This window comes from Notolabrus celidotus, chromosome 5, assembly GCF_009762535.1.
Source record: "Notolabrus celidotus isolate fNotCel1 chromosome 5, fNotCel1.pri, whole genome shotgun sequence".
NCBI classification, from domain to species: Eukaryota; Metazoa; Chordata; class Actinopteri; order Labriformes; family Labridae; genus Notolabrus; species Notolabrus celidotus.
In genome coordinates, this window is record NC_048276.1 from 18,013,805 (window position 1) to 18,041,215 (window position 27,411).

A 27,411-nucleotide genomic window follows, 5' to 3' on the forward strand; every position below is an offset into this window, starting at 1 on the left:
CGCTTGGTAACAGGATGTTTTATTTCAATGCCTGGTACTCCATGGTTACTTTTTCATCAAAGCTCCTAATTTCATATTTGCAAATACTGAAAGTACATCAGGTTCATGAATTAATATATTCCAGAGCAGGGATTCCCATGAGTTGTATCATGTCAGAGATGATGTGGAGGTCATGTGATGGGTTCACGTTAGGAGTAGATGGAGAAAGTGACCATTCTATTAGATTCCTAAGTCCCTCTTATCAGTCCTGTCTTCACATGAATGAGATTAGAGGATACACTTTTCCTTGATTTCCTGGAAACCTCTGCTCTGGAATTAATGATGTACACCTGTCTTTAAAGCACAGCATAACTGCTTTTTTTTAATGTTTTTTTGCTTTAAAGAATAGAAAAGTGTTCCAATGACAGACTCTCATTTTACCAAATAGCTTTAGTTCAGCTTGAATGGCTTTAGTTATATGTTGAATATCTATAACCCCTGGAATGTGTGTTTGTATTTTGGGTCTGTGTGCTAGAAAATCTGGTGTAACAATGATCAGATGACAAAAATCAATTCTTGTTTCACAGTAGCACTTATACACACTCACACACACACTTCCACATTCACACTACAGCAACAGTATAGAAATTAGCAAAATCTTAATAAAACTTTGAAACAAAAACCATATGATCATAATCCACTCATAAACAGCTGGTAGATACAAGTAACTGCCAAAACAGAATTCACCAAAAGAGTACAAAATATATTAATAATGGATGAGATGCAGCTCTGAAAGACAATCTAAATGCTATTAGCCAGCTCCTTTATATACGGAAACACTCAGTCGTGGAATATGTGCTTAATTACCTAACATAGGCGTGACTCTTCTTTAGTTTTCAGATCTCACATGTAGGTTTTTTTTTTTTTTTTTTTACAATGATCTGACCCAATCAGAGCAGCATCTGAGATCTGTAGCACCTCCTAATTTAAAAAAAACCCACCTAATACAGGAACTGAACATCCCAGTTGAAGGTTTAAAATGCTGCAGAATCCACATGAATCTGTTAAGACACTTGATGATACACACATTGTTTCCTCTCAGGCAGTTACCTGTAATATATAAATGAGCATGACGTATATTTTCATCCACATGAACGCTGATATATTAAATGTTACTTTTGATAGTTGTGACTCTATCTAGAACTTCAATGTTCAGGTTTTGTTTCAAATCCCCACACTATTTGTGTTCCTCCCCTCTAACACTGAGACAGCAGACAGGTAGCAGGTCAGGAATTTGGATCTAGATATTTTGTTGTAACTGATTATGTACTGTACATCGGCAGCTTTTATGCAAGGTTACTATAGTACACTGATGTTTTATTTTCGGTTTGAAGTACATGTACACACTGTACATACATGTACATACTGTACAGTTGTACTTTTAATCACAACAATCCCTGATTGGTCTCAAAGCAGAGCGCAGAAGAATTTCTTCTCCCTGAATGGGTTCTCTGAGGTGGGCACAGGGGTGATAAGAGGGTCGTCACAGGAGTGTGCGTCACAGTATGCCATCAGGTCGGCTGCCGCCTTTGATACCTGCAGATGAGGAAGATGAGATTTAAAGAGATTTATGAGTGTGATTAAGTCAAATTCGTTTCTTGACTTCATTAGTTCTCTTTCAGTCTGAGCTTCAGAGGTTGTTGAGTTTTAAACAACAAGAATCTCAAGTTATCTACAGGACACTTGAGTTATTTCAAAATGGACAGTTTCCTTTCCAGATGATTCCAAGAGTTAAGTTGTAGGATGTTACAATATCAGTGTAATAAAGAATAAAATATTTTTTTACTGCTGTGCACAAAGAACCCTAATTATGTACAATACAATTCTTATTGGCACTCCTTATGCTTATTGAACACTCTCTGAAAACAACCGAAGACCTGGAAAACAATCTTAGCTCTCGTTAGCTTTATTAGCTTGCAGTCCCCCAAAACCCGGTTTCTGCTATTTGGAAAAGCTCTGAATTTTATCATGAAGCTGCTTTTTTTTTGTTCAATCATCTTGACTTGATATGTTGAAAAAAAACAGCCTTATTATATGTGATTGTTCAACAATTATCGCTTACATTTTGGAAGCTTTGATGTGAAACTGCACACTTTGCCTGCACAGCACTCTTGTTGTTTGCATCACATGATACATGATATATATACAGTTATTCTTTGCAGCTCTGAGAAAGTAGTTACTGGTGTAATAATGCATACAACTGCTTTGCAGCTCTTTGTTGTAAGGATGAAGAAAAATTATCTGTGGGGGATAATGAAATATGGTATCAGATCTGTGGTTTACTTCAAGAAATCATCAGTATCACAAAAAAACTCAAGTTTACGTCCTAATAAGGATTTCCACGTAACCTCAGCTTGGTGGTCTTCTGTCCTTTAAATCTTCAATTTTTTTCAAATGCAAATTATTAATCATTTAGTGCCATGTTTTTGTCTGAGTCAACAAATAGTTTTAATTTCTTTCTTCAGGTTTTTAATAATAAGTCTAATTAATTTTACTCAGTTAAATTTCTTTAGATGATGATGATTCAAATATCAGTCAAAAATGAAAAAGGCACAGAAAGACGTCTTCTACCAAAGCTGGAAATAATTGAGAATTTTGAACGTGTCTGGGCGCAGAAGAAGTAAATTAACACTCTATAAATATCCTAAACAGGATGCGCAGATTGAATTTATTGATTAAAGTGAAGAAAACAGATGTTTGTTACAGAGGTGTCATGATACAGCAGTGAACACAGGAATCAAAGAGCATGAGCACAAATCAAATTCTCATTAAGTCCCAGAACACCTTTGCTTTGCCTCTTGGATGCTTTTTAATCTATTTTGGAGATCCGGTATAAAAAATTGCAGACATAGATAACTTTACCATTCTGAACACAACATCTGCCTCAAAGTTTTCCATTGAAACATTAATAGATATTTTTTTCCCTGGTTGATTTTACACTGATGGGCTGTTCTTTCTGAGGCAGAGGAGAGTAGAGGATACTCAGCATACAACTTGGAAACTCTCCAATGAGAAGCATTGAGTTTAATTGTCTTTGAGAGGGTCAGAGCTGCCTTCCTTCATCTATAAAGCCACGTGGATCAGAGAAGTTTGTCACATTTCTTCACTGCTTTCCTTTCAACTTTGATTTAAGACTTTATGTTCTAAAGAGGATTAACATCAGAGTCAATCTTTGTCCTTTATACACAGACAGCAAGTCTCACTTCTGCAGCAGCACTGATCATCAAATACAAATGTGATAGTGCTTCCACATGAGTTCAGCTAGGATTATCTGGACTTATTTTAAAAGACTTCTTCAGGAAGGCCAATTATGATTTAAAGTGTTATCCTCTTGTATTGATTATATCAATTTCCTCTTTCACACTGTGTTTGAATGTGAGGCGTTCAGATTGTCTTACCTTTATCCTGCAGAAACTCGCCTCTATCTTCAGCTGCTCCACCAGCTTCCTGGCCTGGCCGACGCTCATTGTGCTGTTCACTGGGGTGTCTCCTTTCATCCTGTCAAACACATGCACAAAAACACAGCAACATTCAACAACAATTCATTTTTTTAATGAATTAAATTAAATGCAGTTTTATATGAATAACAGGTACAAATAATATTTGTTGATGGTCAAATTAGAATTTTAATACACTGTACAAGTTTCTGATCATATCAAAAACATTTGAGTGAACTGAATGTAAAACAATTCATTGTAGAGCACTTTTTTGTATTATATGCAGAAAGCAACTCTCAAACATTTCTGTGAATTTTTGCTTACTTGTACATTTTAAGATTTTGGAAGCTTTGGCCACCATAAAGCCAGCATGAAATCAGTCAGTCTCCATCAATGAAACGTGTATATCAAGTCAATATTGTGTCATTGAACTGGCACAGCCTCTATAATATGTCATCTCATATGCCATGACAGGGATGTATATGTTGTCAAATGTAAATGCAACATGTAAATTGGGCCAAATGGTCAGATTTAGTCACCATGGCCCTCAGATTCTTCCACCATGAGTAAGAATTCCCACAGAGATATCTAATGTAGAATAAAATAAGCACTGCAGCCGCACTGACATTCATAAATTGGTGAATAGACATGGACATGAATGAAAAAAATGTGTCACAGATGGAAAAGGAATCAGAAAGACAGGATTGTCAACAGGAGGAAAAAAGCAGAGGAGCAAAAGAGCAGATCTACGTGAACCATTCTGGACCTTTCCTCCCCATTGTCTTTTCCCTTCTCCCTCCATCCACCCCCTTTCCTCCTTACCCGTATTATATTCCTCTTCAGGTGCAGTCTTCCCCCCTCTTCTCTCTCTCTTTTTTCCTCTCTTTTTCTGTCCTCTCTGTGAGCTTCTGTTTGGTGGTATCAGTGTAGCCGGACCCCACCCCTCACAGACAACAGCCTGGATGGTACCCTGCTCTGTACAGTCCAGTGCACTGCAATTCTGCCACAATGAGCACTAGATTTGTGGTGGATGGATAGGATCACCCCCTCTGAGCTGAGTGGTACCTGCCAGACAGGGGGAGGGGGGAAGCCATTAGTGATGGTTTTCTTATGAGGGTGGATCGTACCAAGTCATTGCCTTGGCAAAAGGGTCCAACTAGAATGTCTCAGGTTGAGGTCTCTGTCATAGAAAAGCATCTTCTTTGAGGTGTGTGGTCTGGGTTTTTCGTGCTAAAAATAATTCACAGCTTGAGATGTGACCTTAAGAGACCTGAATCATTAAGTGTCTTGGTGCCTTTTGTAATGCCCACCCTCTCCTCTGTTGCTATGGGGACTGCTGCAGTCTGGCTGAGTGGTTTACATCACAGTTTAAATTTTGTAATTTCTGCTGGTACTTGAACTGTGTTTGTGGTGCAGATAAGAGGAACGTCTCAATTCTTTCATATTAGATTAATGGACAGTAAACATGTAACGTCCAGGAAGGAAAGAGTGGGTGTATTTTCTCAGAAACCAGGCTCTTGTGATGCTCTCAGATCAAAGAGCCTGTGGTGGAAAGATAAGTGTACCTGTAGCATACACCCACATCAGCTCTGTAATATCACTTCAAAGACAGGGACTCATTTGTGTGCTTGTTGCCTTAAAATAAAGATTGCTTTACAAAAGTACACTACGGTGAATCTGATAAATGTTCTCCCTCGTGGTTTCATTCACTCAACATTCGTGCAGGCTGCAAACGGCGAGCTTTCCCCCCAAACTTTAATGGCGCTGTGAGCCTGAATTCTGTTTTGATGTCGGTGACTTATCTTGTAATTCTACTATCTCTGGTGGCAAGGAGGCAGTTCCGCGTTCTAGATCATTTGTCCTTCGCGCTTGCCGTCGTTTTTGAAAAAGAAGACAATCATTACATCCATTCAAAGATAAACAGGTAAAAAGTCGTTTTCTTTCTGAAAGGTACTTGATCTTTTTGGGGTATTTTCCTTTGAATCGATTTGGCTATTATATGGCCTATGCCAATGATTTGTATTGCTCATATTTGCTCCGTACATTCCAAATACACCAGCAACATACAGGTACAGGTAGGTAACAAACATTTATACAATCCATGGTAACAAGATGCTCATTGTGTCATGAAAACACTGAAATTGCAAACTTCCAAACTAGTACAAAGACTGCAGAAAGTAAAAGTAGGCCTACCAAATACACACATCTGTGGAGTAAATAAGTAAGTAAGTAAGTAAGTAAGTAAGTCAGTCAGTTAGTAAGTCAGTAAGTCAGTAAGTAAGTGTTATTTAGTATAGCACCTTTCATAGAATAAAATCACAAAGTGCTTCACAGGAAAAATATTCAAATCAAAATGAAATCATAAAACATTAAAACGAAATCATAAAACAGTAAAAGAAGAAGACAATATCATAATTAACCCTCCTGTTATGTTAGTTTCTCTGGGACACAAATAATGTTCCTGGGCCAATTTGACCCAGGCATATTCAATTATCCCAAAGTGTCAGAACCCCAAAAAAAACCCAACACACATTTTTTTTGTTTAATTCTTATCTCCATTACTGACCATTTAAATCAAGATTTAGTCCATTAGTGTTTTTTAATTCTCCCAGATCATGGTTCAATGAGGATAACTCACTCATTTTTCATAAAAATTTATGTTAAAACTTTTTTCGATATACATTGGAAAGCCCTAAAGATAAATACAATAGTTTTACATGACACAGATTTTATTTTATTTTTATGAAGTGATATTGATAAATTAACTCGAAACCTCTTCTGTCACATGCAGCCCAGATTTTTATGCTGCATTTAGATGGTTTGGAAGGCATATATTGCTTGAAATATACTTTAAAAAGGGTCAATTTGACCTGCAACATAACAGGAGGGTTAAAACATTAGTCTGTACAAGGTGAGTCGAAGGCCTGATTGAATAAATGTGTCTTTAAGAGTTTAAAAAAAAAATGACAACAGAGACAGCTGAGCAAATATTTACAGGAAGAGCGTTCCACAATGTTGGTGCCACCACTTCAAATGCATGGTCACCATTTTTTCCTTAGACAAGCTTGAGGGACAACCAGCAAGTCCTGGTCAGAAGACCTGAGTGACCTACTGGTGAGGTAGGGGTGAAGCAGGTCAGCGATATATTCAGGAGCCTGACCTTGCAGAGCTCTATACACTAAAACAAGAACCTTTAAATTAATCCTAAATTTAACTGGAAGCCAATGAAGGGAAGATAGAATCGGAGTGATGTGGGTTGTCCGGCTGGAGCTGGTGAAACCATGAAATGTAACACCATTCAATTATTAAACCCTTACCTTTTATGTCAATGGACTGCTTCTGGTCTATACAAAGCACTAATGCTTAATGATCTGTACAATCCTACTCTTAAATGCTGTAGTGTAAAAGTAGAGACTAACAATGAAAAACTGCTGTTTCATATGCTGGCAACTTCAAGAAAAACTTCTGAAGCTGAGGCACACAGGTGCTAATATTTTTAGTAAAATGGTCAAAAAATGTTTTTGTTGATTGAAATAACTATTTACATAGACTTATGCCGACAACATTACTGCACACATATAATGAATGCAATTATTTGAATGCAAATTTGTATTTTGGGGCATTATTATTGAAAAATGTTCAGACACTCAAAACAGCACATCCCATTCTTTATTTTTAATTAAATTAAACATCTTTCAGTGATTAGGACATTTGTAAAATCACAGAAAGGTGTTTTTTTTTATTTTTTTTTATTCATTTGTGTATAGTTCTGGGAATCATAGTCACATCTTTGTGCATCTTTTTTTAGTGTAGCTTTACAGTTTTACTGTTCATAAAAGTTTAATTCAAACTTTTATCAACTCAACTAAAAGATGGGAAAATATATGGTGCATGTGTAGATGAAAGGATGATTAATTTGTGTAAAATGAATTTCTTACATCTGAGGTTAGATTGTGATGAAAATCAACATGTGTGGAGTGGTGTACAGACTAGAGAGCTAAAGGCTGCTCATACAATTTCATTTATTTGATATCAGTGTTATTCTTTTATTGTGTTGAAATGACAGATTTTGGTCTTGATTATCCTCCTTCAGGGATTGCAGATTGACGTCATGTGGGCTGAGTGAACACGGTTTATTTGGATTTAGAAGCTGCAGTTTAAGGACTCCATCTGCTGGATGACGCTGACATGGTCATGCAGAAGATACATCACTGATCTGCAAAGACCGCAGGAGGTGGGTGATATCTGAGCTCCTAACATCTCTGAGTGAAATATTTAAAAAAACTTCAAAATATTAATAAGAACTTGGTTAAGAGAAACAGTAGATTACAATAAATGACGGCAGATTTCACATAACAATGTTGCAACATGATGAGGTAAGCTATTTTGATCAAGTTAGTCTCAAATTGTTTATGAAGAAAAACCTAATTTATCTTCACAGATGAATTGTTGAATGAATCTAAGGTATCTATATCTAAATATATTACAATTAGTTGCAGCAAAAATAAATAATAAAAAATAATAATAATTTTGAGCTGATATTTTAACAGATCACCTGAAGCAACTTTGATGGTACTTTTTACAAACTGAGTTTAGGGTCAAATTGAACAACAAAATATCCAAGGAGCTCATAATACTTCTCGAACTGTGTGAAATAATTTACTTTTTTAGTGTATTTGAAATACATGCAATAATATTCAATTTTACTTAAAACAGAATTGTAACTAAGTCCAATTTCCTTTGTATTTCAAGTTTATTTTAAAATTTCCTTCACCTCTTATTCTCACGAGTTCTTGATTGCATACTGAAACTAATAACATTAATGATGGCTCTGTTTCAGTCTTATTTGACTGATTGATTGGTTAATTTTATTTTATCTATGTTGCATGCACACAAAGTGCCAAACTCTTGTGGGTTTACACAACACCATAGATACAGCTGTGGTCCAATCATTTATTATTATTTATACAGAGTCATTTCAAAGTTCCATGTTTGAACGACAGCTCAGTTTTAAACACTGTTTTCTGCCTTTTCTCCAGGGGTTTGCAAATAAAATCTACTACAAAAAAAGTTCCTCTTCTAAAGCAGGACTAGTTTTTGGCTCTATACTGTAACTATTCTCTATGACACGGTACATTCGTAGTTTTGGTTTGCACCTTAACAGACCATTCTTTATGTACAAAAGAAACGTGTAACCTCCTGATTTAGAAACCAAGAACAAGGCCCTGTTAGGAGACCTCAGGCTACAGTAAGCCTCATAGGGAGTTAGCAGTTGTTAGTTTTTAGTTAGCAGGTAGACCACAGGCGGTAAATTTGGGACTTTCAAGACAAGAAGTATAAAAATACATTCAAGGAACTTTTTTCCTGCATGAAGACCAGGAAGTTGAGCACAGCCTACAGGAGCACTGATAGTTGTGAGGAATGGACGGACTCGTGCCATCCCCTGGTTGCTGGTCGCTTTCCTTAAATTAAAGAGTTCCTCAATCAAACCCCAACACCACAAGATTAATTTACTTAACAGTAAACCATCGTCTTTTTTAATTGCATGATTGTGACCTAATAACGGGGAAATGTTAAAAACTAACGCTTGACCTGTTTGCCTTGCTATGTATCCAGCATGCTTTGCTCATTAAAGCGGTCACTTACCTCGCTAAGCTCCCTCTTGTTGGTAAAATTCTGTAACATAATAGAATGGATGCAGATCACCTCTTAGTTAACAAAACAGATATTAAAAGTGTGTCTTATACATCACATTTTGTGAGTTACTTTTGAATGTGAATGTTTACACTTATGTTGAGAGCAGCTTAAAACCCACCAGGCAATGACTGATACATCTGTATAATTTATAAATGAATGTTGTACTACACACTTGATAAAACATCCCAAAAGTGGCAGGTCCCAGAATTGGCTTTTGATATATGAATGAAGCATAGTGTTGCAGTGATGATGGAAATGTTACACTGTTTTGTATAACTATTATTTCTTGTTAACGCATCAGTTCTGGAGGGGTTATGGGTGTTGACCATGGACTGGATAAAATATGGACGTAGTATCCATGACGTCACCCACCTCTTCTGAAGAGTTTTTTTGAGGCCAACTGTCGGCTGCAGCCATATTGCTGCTGTCGAGTGAGTGTGACGTAAAGAGGCAGAGTTTGAGCCTCCTAGCCAACAGCTAGTGTTCCCGCAGGTAGCTGTGCCTCTGATTGGAAGACTCGTAATCTCAATATCTTTGAAATTGCTGCACTAGAAAAAAATTCACCCTCCGTACACTGTGAGCCGATCGAGAAATGAGCTATCCAGACTACACTCGTCTTTTGTACCAGGCTGTAAACATGTTTATTTCTGCTGTAAAGATCGTCTTTTTCCCATTCATGTGTATGTGGTGTCCGGTACTTCCGGAGCCAGCATCAAGCGGATCCTCGATGAACTGCAGTTTTTAGCACTTCCGCATTTGATTCATATTTTTAGACCGAAGGTGGCCGCTTGGTGTTGACAAACAATAATACCCTAGGAAAAGTGTGTTCTCTTTTCTGCTCATGATTATGTTATAATGTTTACCAGCTGTTTTATTGATCCAACTTACAGAAAAGTGAATGTTACTGTCTCTGTTCATGTGCAATCAACTAAATATACTCCTTACTACTTTTATAGCTGATTCCTTTCAGCTGTATTTTTCTGCCGTGCAGGTTGTTCTACTGAAGCAAACTGTAGACAGGTTTCAGGCAGCCAATCTACAGTTTAAGCACACATTTTAATTCAGCAGGGACTTGGCACAGTTGCCTGCAATTTCAGGACCAGTTGTAATCCTCATGAACGATTTTTTGTCTTGGCACAATCTCTAAAAAACAGTGACAGCAGGTGCAAACCCCGAACATGACTGAAAGAGCCGTGTCTTAAATGCTTACCAGATGGTCCATGAGAGCTCCCGCTTCTGCTTTGTTGTATTTGGTGTGCGTGCATGCTTCCTAATTAGTCATTAACTAAGTAGCTGGTATAAAAATAATTACAACATCATGGTAAAGTAATGAACAAGTGAGCTTTGGGGAGGTATTCATTACAGAAAAACAAGAAAGTTTGACTAGTATGTCTTTTCAATGTAGGAGAGTTAAAGGCCACACAAATCTAGTGTTGTTTTGAACAAATAACATAGTTTCAATTTTAATAAGTAACTTCCTTGTATGTTAATTAACGTTTGCGCTAAAAATATGAAAATTAATTAACTTTTGATATATTCTTCATTGCTTAATTTATGAACCTTAATTAACTTGAACATAATTACCTTTGTGGCACACTGGAGCCTCCAAGTCCGGAGACCTCAAAGCTTGAGAGATGTCTGAGCCTTCTCACTTGATTTCCTACTCGCCATATTCATGATGTAATTTTTGGTGTCTTAGACATATACACATTTTTTATTTTGGGCAATTTTTACAGATAAAAGAGACTAAACATTCTGATTTGTCTCATTATATAAGTTAAAGCTGTATTATTTTCTGCTTCAGGGCCCAATGTGGCTGACTCTAAGTAAAAAAAAACTAGCATGAACAGCACAATACGTGTCTGATATGTTGTTTGAAATCCATGCAGCTGATAGTGCTCTCTGCCTCGAGGTTGATGTCAATATAAAAATTTAAACAATGTTGGTAAATGATTTTCATTTCAACCCATTTGGGCCATTGATTCCATGATTGGACTTGATGGCTGACTGACTCTGAAATGCTGGAGGTGTTTGAAGCTCAGCAGTAACTGTGGTGCTGATATTGGCACGCGTGATGCAAAATGCATTATCTGTGTAAAAGTCTGAGTGTTAAAGTCTGATGATTATGGGCATCTAAATGTTTGCCAGAATCGAACATGTACTGCAACAGCAAAACTTGAACATTAATGACATTTATACATGACAGAAATTATTTAGCAGAGCCAAAAGAAAGCTACTAGGTTACATGCAAACTTACTATTAACATGTGAATGTGAATGTTCTGTATATCAGGGGGTAGAAGATATCTATCTGATATCAATACTGTAACATATCCTCACCCTGTGTGGTACAGATTGATAAATATTGATGGATTAATAAAAAAAATAAAATGGTACTCTCAACAGATATCCCATACAGTTTGACTCGCCATGTAACTACTGCATGATACTTCAGTGTTGCTAATGACACGAATCGTACACTTTCCCTAAATTAACGTTATTGTGGGCAATGCATTGAATGTCCTATTATGATTCACCTGCATTTCCCAAAATACAGTACGCAGTGATTTATATGCTTAAACAAACACATACTGTATACAAAGCAAAAGATATGGATAAATAGATAGATAAAGCATGTCTTACCTGTCTTAGCAATGCATCCCTGAACTGCCTACAAGTGGTCCAAAATGCTGCTTCTGAGCTGTTGACCAAATCATCGTGGAGATCTCATGTTACACTGATCCTCATTTCTTTGCACTGGCTTCCAGTTAAATGTAGGATCCAGTTTAAAATTCTTGTTGTTGTGTACAGAGTGCTCAATGGTCAGGCTCCAGTCCATATCAGCGAGCTGCTGAAGCCTTATAACTCCAGCAGGACTCTGAGGTCCTCTGATCAGGGTTTATTGGTTGTGCCTCGTACCAGGTTAAAAACTAAAGGGGACTCTGCTTTCCAGGTTGTTGGTCCTAAACTCTGGAACAGTCTCCCTGTGGAACTGAGAAATGTGGACACTGTTGACAGGTTCAATAAGCAGTTGAAGACCTATCTGTTTAGAATTGCCTTTGTTTAATCTGTCTGTTTTTAGGTCATGTTTTTGTGTGTATTTGCAATCGCTGTTTTGCCTTTTAATGTTTTTCTATGGTTGTTGTTGTAAAGCACCTTGTGACCTCTGTTCTTGAGAGGTGCTCTATAAATAAATATTACTTACTTACTTACTAAAGAGAGAAAGAGAGAGAGATTATAAAATTAATTATAAAATATCAATCTCAATCTGTATTCTTTTGTAACCCTTTGGTCGAGACTTTTTAATAATATTTGGGATGCTGTGTAAAATATTGATAAAAAACAGATTCTGATATTTTTTAACCTTGTTTTGCATTGAAAAAGTGCAAAGATCAAATATTGAAACTGATTATTTTTGGATTATGAAAAAAGTGTTCTCATTTTAATTTGAATGCCAGCAACACTTAAAAATAAAACTGGGGACAGGGGCATGTTTACCATTGTGTTGCATCACATAATCTTTTTACAACACTACAAGTGTTTGGGAACAGAGGAAACCATTTTCCGGAGTTTTGAAATTGAAACATTATCCCACCAATGACAATGCTAATACATCTTTTTGTAGAATGGAAGCATGCTCTAGTTTTCCAATCAACACTAAATCCAAATTATTGACTAATGAGAATGGCATTTGCTCAGCAAGTATTTTGTCATAAAGCAAATCCCTGGACAAAAACAATTCCATCTTTGACCTGATGGTGGAGCTAGAAGAACAGTGAAGGGATCACAAGATTTTGAACGAATCCTGAGTTGAATATTAATGTCTATACCAAATGTCAGGAAAATCCATCCATGGGTTATTGAATTGTTAGAGTCTCATCTTTTTAGGTGAACAAAGTCATATATGAAAAGGAGCAGTCTCTGTTATTGATACAAATCAAAATGTATTCAGGGTTAAATCCTTTTGCTTAGATTTAGAGAAGTCATTTTGAAATAAAAAACATCCCAGTGGAAATAAGTCAGCACTGTCCCACACTGCTCATGCTTTATATTTGCAGAACTTATTGCAGGCAGAGTTTGTTTTAACCTCTCTCACTGATCGATCGCCCCCCGGGTGCTCGATCAAACAGCTGTGAATCCCGACCAGCTCTTATGTAATGATGAGCGAATCTGGGTGGGGTGATAATCTGAATCATCAATTGCAATTGGTTGTTTGTATTGACAGCAATGTAACCGATCAATACTTTCCAAATAGACACTCCTGGCTTCATTCAGAGAGTGCTGGTTGATCAGCCTGTCGCAGCAGATGATTTTGGGATGTTCATTAAAGGTTTTAGAACAGTCACAGATAAAAAAAGGAAATAAGTAAACAGATACTCCCCAAAATAGATATGTTTCAGTTTTTTATTAAAAGAGCCAGTTCCAGTGTGTTTACTAGAAATAAACATGGAGAACAACTTCACAATCCAGCCATCAGGTTTCAATAGCACACTTTAGGATGCTTTTAAGGTAACATTATCATATTCAGTTAAAACCAACAAAAGAAAAGACAGCAATGAAATCACTTGATTAGAAATCAAGCCAACACAGGAATCGGTTTAATCTGCTGCTAATTCTACATGTAAGAAAAGGAAGAGAAGGGACATGTGTGAACTGAGATTGTTACTCACGCAGAGCAGACAGTGTCCAGGGAGCACTCCTCTAAAATAAGAGTGTTTGTTTCAAACTTCCTGATGCAGAAAGTCTACCTTTGTATTCACAGCTCTTCTGCATGCAGGGCAGTATGACTTCATGCTCACAGAGTTGAGTTGTGTATAAACCAATGAACCGTTTCCACACACATCACTCTGCTTGTCATCTTCATCCTTGCAACTCCACAGAGAGGGAAGATGTTGCTACTATCAGAACAATTTGAAACCTTGATTTCTAAACATTTCCCCCTCTCTAGAAGTCATAGACTCATGAAAAGCTTGTGGATATCTGAGATGAAATCTTTTCACTGACTGACTTGCAGGCTACAGATTCTCTGAAGTGTGTTTCAATATAGTTCCATTTGATTGTTTGCATATTATTTTGTGCTACAAGGTGATTTATAGTTGCAGACTTTTACGGTACTCTACTCCAGATTCTCAAAGTTTTTTAGTTTGTATACACCAAGTTTATATTTTATTGTATAAGAAGGTAAATTAATCTAATTCAAAATGTGTTCATCAGCACTAACTCTACATTAACCTAAAAAAACAAACATACAAAATAGAAATTGATCTTTCCCTAGCTAACAGATATGGGCTAAAACCTCTGTATTACTGACATTGTAATGGCATTATTATTATTATTATGAGTTTTGTCTACTAGTCTATTTGAAATACTTGAAATCACATCCTAACGTGATCAACAACAGATGCTTAGATTTGAATTAAAACAGATTTTGCTTTGTCAGATTAACAAAATATTTCGGTCTTGTAGATCCTTGTTTGCACAATCTGAAAAAACAAGTCTTTTTTTCCCCAGTGGAGCTAAAATCAAGTGAATATTTCAACCCAAACATGTGCAGGTTGTATATGTGTGTTAAAATTAGCAGATTTTTTTCATAATGTTATTTTACATTGTAAAATTCACTTGAAACACACCAAAGACTGTACAACCATGCTAGCAACTTATACAGCGATGCTTTGAGCTAAATATAAATGTTAGCATGCTAACAAGCACACAGTGCTAGCATGTTGATGTTTAACCAATATAATGTCTTAGGTTACTGTAGCTGTGTCCAAAGCTGCATACGATCATACCATTGCTACTAAGTGTGGCGAGACATGGAGCATTTGGTAGGAATGTGTGAGTTTGGTCAACTAAATGATGAAACTTTGTCACCCTTGCTAGTCAGCACCAGAATTACAAGTTGGTTATTATTGAATGTCTGCGACTAGCCCGGGCTGTAGCTCCCTTTAATGGCTTCTGCCATAATGCTGTAATGCTCTCCTACCTAGATGTACACAAGCACAGTTGATATCTCGTAGTGTGGTGCGGTTTGGCAGTGTTGTGATCTAGTAAATGGAGATAAAGTGGAATGAGGGCTGTGTCTGGTTAAACTGGCATATAACCACTCAAATGTGTACATTAACCGGCAATGAGGAAGGAAGGTTAGTGATCCTAGCTCCAAGTTTGACAGGCCAATCAAAAAATTTTTACCTGCAAAGCCTGGGATCCTGTCTTTAGCTGTGTTACATATACGTGATAAAATATTTATTCAAATAACTATGTAGCTGTTTAAGTAATGGATGTTTGTATATTGTTGCTGAAATCTATATACGGTCCAACAGGCGTGCTATCTTGGCCATTGTAGCTTAGTCCAGAAATAAAACTAAAACAGAAACAACAACACAGGACGTCTGTGAAGGTTCTCAGTCATCCTGGTCATGGTAATCCAAAGCTTGAGGCAACTGGACTGGTAAAATTCTTGAAGACGTTTCACCTCTCCTTCAAAAGTCTTCTTCAGTTTTGACCAGACTGGGGAAGAGCTCGAAAATGTAAGCTACTAACAGTTGTTGGTGTGTCCAGGAGTCACAAAGGGTCCTAAGTGGGGTCGTTAGTCTAGTTCCTGACAGTGGTTAGGGTGATGGGTCTGCTGTGAGTCACATGGTCTCTGGTGTGAGTTTGGTCTTACTTGTTTTGAATTGAAGAAGTCTTTTGGAGGAGAGGTGAAACGTCTTCAAGAATTTGTATCAGTCCAGTTGCCTTACTGATCAAGCTTTGGAACAACAGAGAACCTGCATTTGTATGATGTTAACAGCATATTAGCTGCCAAGTTAGTGGGTAATGTGCAGTTCACACTGTTAAAGTATGGAGTAGGTAGAACTTAAGTATGTGGTTTTGGACACAGTCTGTGCTAGCATGCTAACATTAGTAAATTAGCCAAAAACAAAGTGTAACTAAAGGCTCAGAGGAATGTCAATATTTTGGCAGGTAGAAACGGTAGATGGTTTTGATAAATGATACTCTTCGGACCTTTAACGTCTGAACCAAATGGTTTTGCAATCCATTTGATATCGGTATTTGTCAAGATTTTCAAATGACGAAAACGAAACAGTCAACCTCAGTAAACTGTAGCAGTGCTGTGAGGGTATAGTCAAAAAATCATCAGGATTGGTGGGTTGATCCTCTGAAAAACTTCTCTGGCATTTAATTTAATTCTTATGAAATGTCAGTTGGGAGCAGACCAGCAAAAAAAAAAAAATCATTGCCATCCATAGAGCCATGTTGCTAGCATAGCTTAAATGTATTAAATAATGTTGGAATCAGTGATTATTACATTTAAATGATAAAATTCAATATTAGATATTTGTAAGCTGCATGTCTGCCCCACAGCATATACTCATGCACTTGTCTAATAGTTACAGGATTATTGTTTAACAGTTTTGTCATTAGGACAGAGTCTAGATTGGTTTTTAAATGTTCCATATTTGCCATTTACATGTTATATATATATCTAACTCAAGTCTGAAAGTAAATCAGTTAGCCTAAATCAATTCTGCCAGATGAGTACTTGCAAAGAACAGCAACATCACAGCTTTATTGAACCACAGTGAGTTATGAGATGGGCTTTTAAACAGATATTTCTGCTACATTTTGCCTTTTCTCTGTCATGCTTGTAGAGGAAGACCAACAGGAAGAGCTACAGATCCCACGCTTGTGCACTCAGTTGTTCTGAGATTCAAACACTGCACAGAGGCAGCACAGTAAAGCCTAGACTGAATTTGAACAATGTCAGCGCGGCCTCTGTATTCAAGCCCACATTGTATCAGTCACCTTTAGCGATATTCATCCCTTTGTATCAGCTAAATGTGACGTACAAAACAAAAGTCTTTGTGATATAGCAGCATTGTATTAGTCACAGTGCATGAAGGTAAAAATGTTGTCTAAATACAAGGAACAGTTACAACAATATGAAAATATTACATTTGTTTAAGAGAAACAATCCATTATGAAAAGGAAGAGGAAGAGGAGAGCATCACAGGTTAGAGTACATGAGTTTTGGGTCTCTGGAGGAGGTGAAAGAGCACAGCTTTACAATGAGAGTCGTACCTGAAGAGCTCTTACCCCCATCAGGAAGGAAGGAGGTGAACTGCTTCTTTTTTTTTTTTCATCATTCCTATTAGTCCTAAAATTCAATATTTGGTGCAGGAAGTAACACAATGTTTGAAAATGAACGATAAAACACAAACAGGAATAATTGAGTTCCCACAAATAAGCATTGCACAGATATACAATGTCCTCATCACTAATACAGTTCCTCTTTTTAGGTGCAAAACACAAACAGAAGATTTTTACAGACTCACAGAGACACTGGCCCTTCAGTTTAGAGGAATTAAAAGACAAAATGTTCAGCTTCTTTCGATGTGTCTCTCGAGTACAAACAACTGAGGTCAGCATTGACTCAACTGCACAGCCAGTCCACACAGTGTGGACTTAAAGAGATGCTTCAACAGCCATTTTGCATATAAAGTCTGTATAAAAATCAAGGAGCAATAACAACAGGGCCTCTGCAAAGGTTAATACTACACCTACTGTGAGCGGAGCTGGAGAGACTGGAGGAGTGAACTGCATGTTTGGTTCTCCAGCTGAAATAAAGGCGCGGAGGTAAAAACAGGATTACGGTATGTTGACCCACCGGGGTCTGATAACAGTGAAACTGTAACACAAAGCACAGCTGAATACCCTTACTGTCGTGTCATTCTGCCTGGACAGGCTTGCATACAAAAAAAAAGCTCCATGTAAGAATAAAAACCAAAAACTGTAAATACACAGGTGCAGTATCTCTGCATCCTGAACAATGATGAAGTCTGATTGTAGAAAAATATATAGCCTCTATCAAAGTCTCTCAGCCAAAAAATAAACCCAGAGAGAAAAAGTCAGGATAATTTTACAGTCATACTTGTTACATCAACAGGGGAGGACCAAATTACACAAGGCTCAAATGAAGGCATTTTGGTTTTAGAAACTTGTAACAGGGCATTGTGTAAATGTGAGTCAAAATCTGGGTAAGGATTAGGGTTGAGGGGGCGTGGATAGTATTTAGTAAAATGTACTAAGAAAAAAGATATACACTAAATTTTGTATGGGTTTTCTGGACAATCTAATCCTGAACCTCCCCTCTTTAATGTTGAGTCAAATTATCTCTTATCAGTTATGCTGTGAGCTGAATCTCTGCACTATTTCAGTGCTCCGTATGACTGCATCTCCATTCATTTACCACATAAAATAAAACAACCAAAAGCTTTTCTCTTTTCAACACTCTTGCATATAGGAGCTAATCTTTCTTTACAAAAATGCCCTTTTAGAGACTGTTTAACAATTAACAATGGCCAAATTGATATATTAACAGCATGTTACCAAAATGTTCATGGAATCATTTATTAAAATGTGCAAAATAGTTATCTCTCTGACAAATTACAAAATGTTCTGTCTCCATGAATCACTGATTCGGCCCATAAAGTGAATTTAGTGACATAATATGAGAAAGGAGCTAAGATGCTTTGAAAATCCAAAGTCAAATTAACTGCAATTTGTATCACATGTTCTTAAAGACTCAAATTTAAGAGCTTGCTACATGACATGCATTCTGCACTGACTCTCGGCATCAAACTGATTTATGAGCCTTAAGTTTAATCAGATGATTCAGAGAAATCCAATATTTGGATATCTTCATCTGTTTGGTGACCTATAAGTATAACTTTGTGTGTAGTGAGTAGAGAGAGTTCACAGTTAATCATGATACCTTCTCTGATCAGTCAAAGCTTTCGTTTTAAATCTAATGCATAGTCATGAGGGCCACAGTTCAGAAGTTCAGTAAAGACAATAAGGCAAAGGAACGGTGAGGGGTAAACACCACACATTATCGTACCAGCTAAAACATCATCACCTCTAAAAAAACTGCTGTTTTCTGACTTCTTCAGAAAGTGTGAAAATAACTTAATATTAAGTACATTTGGCTTTTAGATTAATCACAGCTTACAGGGGTATACTGTATATATATATTTTAAGTGGGATTGTATTAGGTAGGAGTCAATAGTATCTGTATTAACTACAGGGTATATCGGTCAGCTTGGCTCCTTCGTTGAGAAAAGAAACCAAGAACAGAAGCTAAGCTATCAGCCGCTGAAGACAGGGTCAGCTCTACAACATCTAAAGAAATTCTGACCCGTTAACGTAAGTGTAAGTGTACGCTTGGAAATTATTTAGTGCTTTACTTTGCTTTCAGAAAGCCTATTTGTTTTTTGCCCCATTCACAGGCATAACACATAAATGTTCCACAGCCTGCAGTGCATTGATCAGCTGTTCAGGTCCACGGGCAGAAAACACTATGTCACTGTCACTGCCATACTGTTCACTGTGGACACAAGAGGACACCTTTATGAAACAGAGCTTACAGAGGAATTACAAGACTCAATTGATTGAAGGAGAAAGGGGAGAAACTTCTGTGCTAACTGGAGAGCAGGAGAGATCCAAAGTTACCTGGTGGTACGGGTGTGTAAACTGTGAGCCCATGCCCACGAACCAGGGGAGCTACTACCTTAAAGACAGGAACTTCTTAACAACAGCACTCCGAGACCCTTCTGAATCAGAGGATATACCAGCTGCTCACATATGGCTGCAGTCGGCATTGCTCACCATCCTGAGTTCCCTGTTTTACTGAACGTAGCTGCTTTACCAACTTTCTTCAATTTTCAGAAGTTAAACCAGAAAACCAAAGGAGCACATTTAAGGGTTAGCTTTTGGCTCACAAGGTTTTTAATGCATGATATGTTTACCTTATCAAAATATGCTGAAGAGGAAGACTGAGCTGAAATACTTAATTCAACAGCCATTACTGTGTCAGCCCAAATATGTTCAGCATTTGCTGCTTGCTACAAATTTACAGTGCAATTAACTGTTTACACATACATTAGAGAACAGCTGATCAGTGCACTGCAGGTGGAGAAACATGTATGTGTAAAGTCAAGGTTGAGCTAACTCGGTCTGTTGTCTCTTGCAGCAGAGCTTCTGGTTCTCAGGGCGGTTTCTTAACAAAGAAGCTGAGCTGACCAGGATCCCCTGAGTAAAACACTTTCTAGTGACAAGTACCTCATGCAGCCCCACTTAAAAAAATTAACTCCCCCTTTACTAACCATGGTTTGAGATATGAAACTATATTTTTTTGTAATTGGTACTTGGTTGTCAGTCCTTTTCTAGTACAGTGGGAAATAAAGCCTGAAGTCTTTCACAGAATGTAAAAAAGATCAGAATTCAAAGTAAAAAATAAAAGCTTTTAGATTCCCACATTTTTTACAACTAAAATCATAATAAATAATTTGGCTATATGTTCCTTATGACTCAGGTAAAGCATGACGCCAAATGTTGCCTCTTTAGTTTGACTGTCATTTCTAATTAGCATGTGCTTTTTAAATATTTGAAGTTTTTGTCTGTGCATCTTAACAGGAGTGACACATCTTAACCACTAAACACGGTCAAGATTTTTCTTTAACACTGTCATGAAAAAAACATTTATCTTCTAAGTTACCCATAAACTAAACGATGCTCAGTTGGAGAAGGTGTGTTGTTTTTAAAGCACAAAATTAGAGCTGACAGTCCTCTGGTCAAATATTGCTTGAGAAATTTGCTAGAGGTACTGTTGAGGTTTAAGATTTGCAGTAAATGTAATAATAATGAGTTCTATTCAGTAACTCAACTGGTTTTAAACTTCACAGAAATAAAAACAACATTCTCAAACATTAAATGAGGTGTTGTCTCTTTTGTCACATCCAGGTAAATGCTACTCAATGCTACTGACTAGGTCCATGCTTCTCTATTGCACAGTTCCAAAATGGGAAAGGAAAACAACAAACAAACATGATAATCATAACCAAACAATGACTGAAGACTGTGTGACAAATCCTTCACATCTTTATGACAATTCTGTTGGTGATACTGAAACAAATGCATGGGCTTTAAAGTGCAGTGTAATAACCTGTGTGTTGCTACATATGGCGGGAACATGAGAGTGTTGTAGTAGATGAAGTAGGACATAAACAGAGATCCCTTTGCATGTTTGCGTTCCTGTGCTGCATGCATTTATGTATTTGTGTGTGGTGCTGTGAATGTAAACAACAGGAACAAAAAGGATGAGGCATTAGAAAAAAAGAGATGAGATATCTGAGAGTCATGTAAGGTCTATACAAAATATTGGCACATTATCTTATAAACAGTATACTGGATGGAGATCATGTTGTCTAAGAATTACTACTTAAACAAATGACACATCCAGTCTTTTGTCTCGTATTTCACAGTATTAAAAGTGCACTAATTGCCAAACCGTTTCCCAGATGTAATATTTCTCACCATGTCTGTCTTCTAAAATGTGCTGCACCCATTAATGCCACTTTAGTCTTCATTTTGATCTGTGGTAAAAACCTGCATGCTCTTGTCCGCTGACCTTTCTCACACCTGTGTCTCCACACCGTTCAGTTTGGGCATCAGGATGCGAGGAGTCACCCCAGAGTTGAGGTCCCGCTCGAATTCCAAAAGCTGGCCCATGAAGTTTAGATTGGGGGACACCACAGGACGCCGGCTTCGCACGTACTTGTAGGCATCTGTCATTGTCATGAGGGTGTGCTTCATAAGGTAGGCAATGACGATGGTTGCCGAACGGGACACGCCTGCCTGGCAGTGCACCAACACTCCCTGTCCACTCTGATATGCCTCCTCTGTGGATGAGAGCAACAACACAATTTAGCTTTATTTACTCAGTTAAAGAAGTAAAACTGTAAGCATCTGTGAATACATCAATTATAATTACCATCATTAAAATTCACAACTGATGTACATTTAGCAAGGTGTCATGTCAAACTACTGTATTTCGGTATTTTGAAAGCTTGAGCATGTTAAAAACCAAATTACAGAATATCAACAGTCTTTAAGCCAATTCTGAACCTTATCCTGACAAGCACAGTTAACAAGCATACTAAGATACTTGTCTGAAAGGAAATTTCTTCAACTGGAGCATGGGCAGCATGAGAAGTTCAAAGAACTAATTCCAGAGACAGTAACACAACAGTCATTCCTAAGGCTTTGGAAAGAAAGAAACATAGTGGTTTTATCTAAAGCATGTCATTTTTACCAGGTAACAGTTACAGCCAATCCCAGGCCTGTCTTGAGTGTCTAAGCTAATTGACTGCCCAAATGGCCATTAGAATTACAAAATTTTTTTGTTACATGTTTACCCATCATTTGGGCACAGGTAGCTCATCAGCCATCTCCAACAACCTGCAAATGGCTGTACACCAATGAGTCTGGTTCTCCTCAAGGTTTCTGCCTGTTTTAAATAAGTTTCCCCTGGCTATTGCTGCCAAGTGCATGCTCACTGGGGCATTGATGATGGATCATTGATGATGTATCATTGATGATGGATCATTGTGGATAATATTACAAGGGGGCCTGACAAATTGCTATCACAGTAGCCTGTCACAGCCTGGGTAGAAATTCAAAAATGTGTGTCTCTACCAAAGATGTTCACTTTCAGCTATGAGACATTTGACGACCAGTTGTTCTGAACTCAAGGCTTCAAAAACAGCACACCATAAACCAAGAGTTGACATCAGGGTAGCTACATTTGGCTCTTCATGCACTTGTCCTTTAGGAGAGCAAAGACCCTGAACTAATCGTACTGATCATCCAATGAGCATCTTTCTTTAGCACCTCTGAAAAGACAGTGGTTCAAGAGTGAAAACTTTCTCTGCAACTATTTGAACATGATTAAATGTTTTCGTTTCTCTGGGAAATCTGCCTCTGTCACAAGATTCATCACACATGCACACACATATTAACAACAATTTTCAAGTAGAATCTCATATATACAGTAAATGTAGTGACTAAAATGAACACACGTGAGCAGCGTATCACTGTGACCATCAAAAACATCAGAGGCACACGCTGGCGATGAACACATGACGTCACTCTACAAACCCAGCACTGATCAATGTGAACAAAAAAAATCTGATGAAGCTGTCTTTTTGAAAATTCAGTTTAAGTGTAACTAAACCCAAAACCACTTTTTTTTTTTAGCTTAGAACATATTTATATAGGATTTTAGTAGTGCTGTTAATCAATGTGGGTCTTGATCCCAGTAGTTGAGCATAAAGTATTAAAATTCCTCAAATTGTGTTGAAAATGTGTGTAGAGACTGCCATCTGCAGGTCGAAACCTGACTACTGCAATAGAGTTTTTCTAATGGCTGGCTGAGTTCACGGTGACATCATTTGGTACTTGCGTCTATCATCGTACCCTATATAAGCTACCTCACCCCATTCCACAAACTCCAGCCCTGTCCAAATGTATACATTGACGTTCCAATGGCATTGTTTGAAATTCCAGGGTAGATGTAATTCCTTGAAACTCGGGGGTTTAGTTACCCTTTACCTACGTCAGCATCCAGAGGTCTGCCCCAGTAGTGGTCAGAGCTGCACTCTCTAAGTACCTGTGCATGCACAGTTTTCTTCTTACTTCTTCTGTAGAGAATGCTTACTGAACAATGCCCAGAATGCCATATATTTATGATTTTGTATAAAAAATTAAATACTTTATAATTATGTCCTTAATTATTTCTATAATGTTGGAAAATTACTTTGGAGAAATTACCGATACAGTAATCATTTCTGTCCTCCTTTCACCCCAAAAATAAATATTTCAGCTGATTGAAATTATGTCTTGGACATCCAGACCTGTTTTTGACCAAATTTTGATGTTGAAATCAAGGTTAGTGCTCACGGGGTAAACAGGAAATATATATAAATCATCCAATCAATCCCTGGTAAGAGGGTAAACAAGACATGCATCAACAGTTAGTGTCTGTAACTGTAATCTAACTTCTGAATATCAACTGGAATCTATTCTTGAATACAAATAACTGTGAACTAATTTTAAGCCATGCATTAATACCAAAAATTCGTTTCTGGAGCCAACCTTTCTACAATGTATCCCATATGCTCACATTTCCATGTACAACAATCTAAAGCAGAAGGAGAGTCTCACCAATGAACTCAAAAACTTCCTCGAAGTACTGTCGAAGGTTTTGCTTGCTGTTATCGGTGGCTGGCAGCCTTTTGTAGCGCAGTCCGGAGTTGATGTGGTAGAGGGGCAGATGTGTCGTTACGTTGACCACGTAGCCGATGTTGAGGCGCATCAGCAGGTCCAGGTCCTGGGCGTCTCTCTCGTTCCCCAGAAACAGGAAGGGCAGGATGGCACTGATCACGGCATTCTCCGCATCAGGCGTCATCAAACTCTCGTCTGACAGAGACGCTGGCAATGATGAAGAGAGCGGCAGAGACAAGTGCACTGGAGGAGAAATAGAAAGTGTGTGTGAAGAACAAGAAATGACAAGAATAGACTCAAAAAGAAAGTGAAGAAAAGACTCAAATCACTAATCTGTATTCTGAAAGCCAATGAGCAGTATTTTTTTGCTATGAAAGAGGTCTGAACTTCAGTATTTTGATTATTTATAACTTAAATAGGATAAGCGACTCTGTCAAAACTGCAGCATGATTATCAAGGAATGAAAATCATGACAGCCAAACCCTGACTGTACAGACTGTCCTTGGTAGTGAAATTCAGTTTAATCCCAGTGATTGATTGTAAGATATTCTTACTTCTGCTGTTCTCTTCATTTTGCTCTCTGTTCAGGGAGTTGAGGGCCAGGTGAAGTGACTGAGCCGACGGCAGAGAGTGTCCTCCCTCCCTGTCTCTTTGCCAAGGTTTGGGCTTGATGAGTGTGCTGGGGGCGGATGGGGGAGGCGAAAAGGACACAGGTGAAGGTGGGGAGACAGAACGAGGAGAGGGGGAATGTGGATATGCTGCTTCTCCATTTTGCTCATGACTGTCCCCCATTCCTCCATCTTCGTTTTTATTCAGGAGCCTCTTCAGTGAGCTCCGCCCGTCATCGTAACCAGATCCTGATCTGCGGCCCATAAAATCAAGGGCGGCCATTTTTCCTTGCTGAAGGCACCGTCTGCCTGCGTGGTCTATTAGCTGAGACTGTGGATATTCCTGGAGGTTTTGACAGTCCAGCAGGACAAGGCCCGTTCCATTGCTACCATTTTGTGCCTGGCTTGTACAGGTCTTACCGACTCCCAGTCCCATTCCGGCACAGTGAGTCTTTTGGGCTTTAGAGTGGGTCATCTTCTTGGCCAGCTCTTCAGGCCAGACAGTACGCACGCTATAGTCATCATCATCGGCCTGGAACATACCCATTGGGCGAGCTCCTCCGATGCTTCTTCCTGGGGGTTTGCCCCGGCGAGGATTGAATGTCACTACTATTGGGTCACTGCTGCAGTAGCTGCAGGTGGAGCTGCCTGTCTGAGAGGCTTTGGGGTTGCAGCCTGTGACACAGCTCTGTATGGCCCGGAGAGGGGCTGAGGAGGACAGCGGGGTACAAGGCAGGCATCCTCCTACCAGTTTTTTGCGAAGAATAGCAGGACTCTCAAAGTTCCCGGCCTCTCCAGAGCAGGAGGCACAGCGGAGAGGTTTGAACAGACCTGCTCGGCAGTCAGACACAGTGCTGTTGGAAGAGGAAGTGTTGGAGGTGGAGGCGTTGGAGAGACACCCCCCGAGATTTCTCAGGCCCATTACTTTGCCTCCTCTCTTCACTGCTCCAACATTGTGACCACAGGAGAACGAGGTGGAAGAGCTTCCTCCGCCTCCTTGGCAGCTAGCTGAGTGCCCCTTATACCCTCTGCATCTTACCAGCCTCCAGCAGCCACAACTGAACGGGTGGGTGCAGTCGATAGTGCAGGTATGATCAGGGCTGGGGAAGCCTCCGGCGTGGGAGGAGCAGGGGGAGAGGGGTAGACCATGAAGGATGTGAGGGCGTTGGTCCCTTCTGTGTGACAGGTGGGGCTGGCCAAGTTGCTGAAATGAGACAGGGACATGGGGGGGTTGGGCGGGAGGGGATGAAGGATAGTTGGAGTTTAGGATGGCAGCATGAGGGACAGGGACGGAGTTCTGGTGATAGGGCAGACTGTGAGTGTTATGGCTTTGATGGGCAGTTCCCAGTTTGGAACTCTTCTTGTGACTTTGAGAGTGAAATTCCTGGTCGCCCCTGTTGAGAGTACTTGTGTTTTCTTTTTCCTTTTCACTCTTGAATCTGTAATGCTGGGTCTGAGCTGGGACAAATTGTAGGACGCCTCCGGGGGAAGATGACAGCAGACTATGGCGGCTCCGCTGTGACTTGTGTTCAGCTCCACCTGGCTTACCAGCAGTTCTCTCACATTGCCCTTGATCCCACTGTGAAGTGACACATTTCCCTCGGCCACCTTTGACGGTTCCTCCTCGCCCCAACGAGTTACTGTATCCTCCCCGTCCGCCTTTGTCTACCGTCACCCTGATATCAATAGTATGTGTGTGGGAGGGCAGCCGTGGGCCGAGAGTTACTGTGCCATTGCTATGGCAGTGGCTAGGGTTGTGTCTGACACCCGCTGGGGTTGCAGGCTGGTCGCCCTTGAATTTCTGCGCGCGAGTGGGCCTGCGCTTGCATTCCAGAGTCAGAGATTTACAGGCGGGTGAGTAGAAATGGGACTGAGAGGGGTGGAGGTGAGCAGGGTGGGCCACTTGTCCATTGGTGGATGCTGAAATTTGAGAGGAGTGCTGCGGGATGCTCTGTGGGGAAGCCTCACACAGGCCTAGGTTTTTAGGGCGCTGAATGACCACTATACGCTCATCAAGAGGGAGGGGAGGCATCTGGGTTTATGCAAAGCTGCCCAATCAAGAGGGAGAGAGAGACACAGAGAGAGAGGAGTCAGAAAACTACTGTAATTAATTACACAAACACTGAAAATGTGGGGCACACTTTACATTTCATCAGTTTAGACTTGAACAAAACATGCTGATGCATAATGATGAACACTGCCTCGCAGCTATGAAATATTTAGATGATACAGTGCATAATTGGGAACTTAGTTGTTTTCTCTATAACAAGATGTTACAATCTTGTGTCATTATATTTACAAAGGAATACGATCAATTATTTATGAAGTGTAAAGCAAAACCCCAATTTTTTACCAAGAGTGACAACATGACATGTTTACAACAAATACAACATCAGTTTTTATGTTTTGCATATTTTCAGAAGTCATCACGGGGTGTCTTTTATACCAAAACATATCAGGAACAAATACACCAACAATGTGGCAATTATCACACACATTTCCTTTCAC

The 27,411-nt window shown here is 38.9% G+C and overlaps 2 protein-coding genes and 2 long non-coding RNA genes across 4 annotated transcripts; 2 read left to right on the top strand and 2 right to left on the bottom strand.

Moving 5' to 3' along the window:
• Positions 1-2: 2 nt before the first annotated feature.
• gng3 (guanine nucleotide binding protein (G protein), gamma 3) lies at positions 3-5,716 on the bottom strand. The gene is made up of 4 exons (XM_034683909.1): positions 5,670-5,716; positions 4,299-4,541; positions 3,438-3,537; positions 3-1,575 (listed from the first exon to the last, which is right to left on the bottom strand). The coding sequence occupies exons 3-4, from the start codon at positions 3,534-3,536 to the stop codon at positions 1,447-1,449; spliced, it is 228 nt and encodes a 75-aa protein (XP_034539800.1). The 5' UTR covers position 3,537; positions 4,299-4,541; positions 5,670-5,716; the 3' UTR covers positions 3-1,446.
• LOC117812914 lies at positions 5,277-22,036 on the top strand. Its single transcript, XR_004631286.1, has 3 exons — positions 5,277-5,400; positions 7,570-7,710; positions 21,674-22,036. It is a non-coding gene; the product is annotated as an uncharacterized LOC117812914 (long non-coding RNA).
• On the top strand, positions 17,149-17,559 carry LOC117812916. The gene is made up of 2 exons (XR_004631288.1): positions 17,149-17,289; positions 17,473-17,559. It is a non-coding gene; the product is annotated as an uncharacterized LOC117812916 (long non-coding RNA).
• si:dkey-175m17.7 lies at positions 20,960-26,951 on the bottom strand. The gene is made up of 3 exons (XM_034683912.1): positions 24,850-26,951; positions 24,236-24,538; positions 20,960-21,912 (listed from the first exon to the last, which is right to left on the bottom strand). Exons 1-3 carry the CDS (start codon positions 26,933-26,935, stop codon positions 21,647-21,649), a joined length of 2,655 nt encoding a protein of 884 aa, XP_034539803.1. The 5' UTR covers positions 26,936-26,951; the 3' UTR covers positions 20,960-21,646.
• Between the last annotated feature and the right edge of the window lie 460 nt (positions 26,952-27,411).

Excerpts from the sequence above, each read along its gene's own strand:
- gng3 (XM_034683909.1), bottom strand. The coding sequence starts at position 3,536 with ATGAAAGGAGACACCCCAGTGAACAGCACAATGAGCGTCGGCCAGGCC. Across the intron at positions 1,576-3,437 it reads CGAGTTTCTGCAGGATAAAG|GTATCAAAGGCGGCAGCCGA; the intron begins GTAAGACAATCT and ends CCTCATCTGCAG.
- si:dkey-175m17.7 (XM_034683912.1), bottom strand. The coding sequence starts at position 26,935 with ATGCCTCCCCTCCCTCTTGATGAGCGTATAGTGGTCATTCAGCGCCCT. Across the intron at positions 24,539-24,849 it reads AAATGAAGAGAACAGCAGAA|TGCACTTGTCTCTGCCGCTC; the intron begins GTAAGAATATCT and ends TTTCTCCTCCAG. Across the intron at positions 21,913-24,235 it reads GGAAGTTTTTGAGTTCATTG|AGGAGGCATATCAGAGTGGA; the intron begins GTGAGACTCTCC and ends TCTCATCCACAG.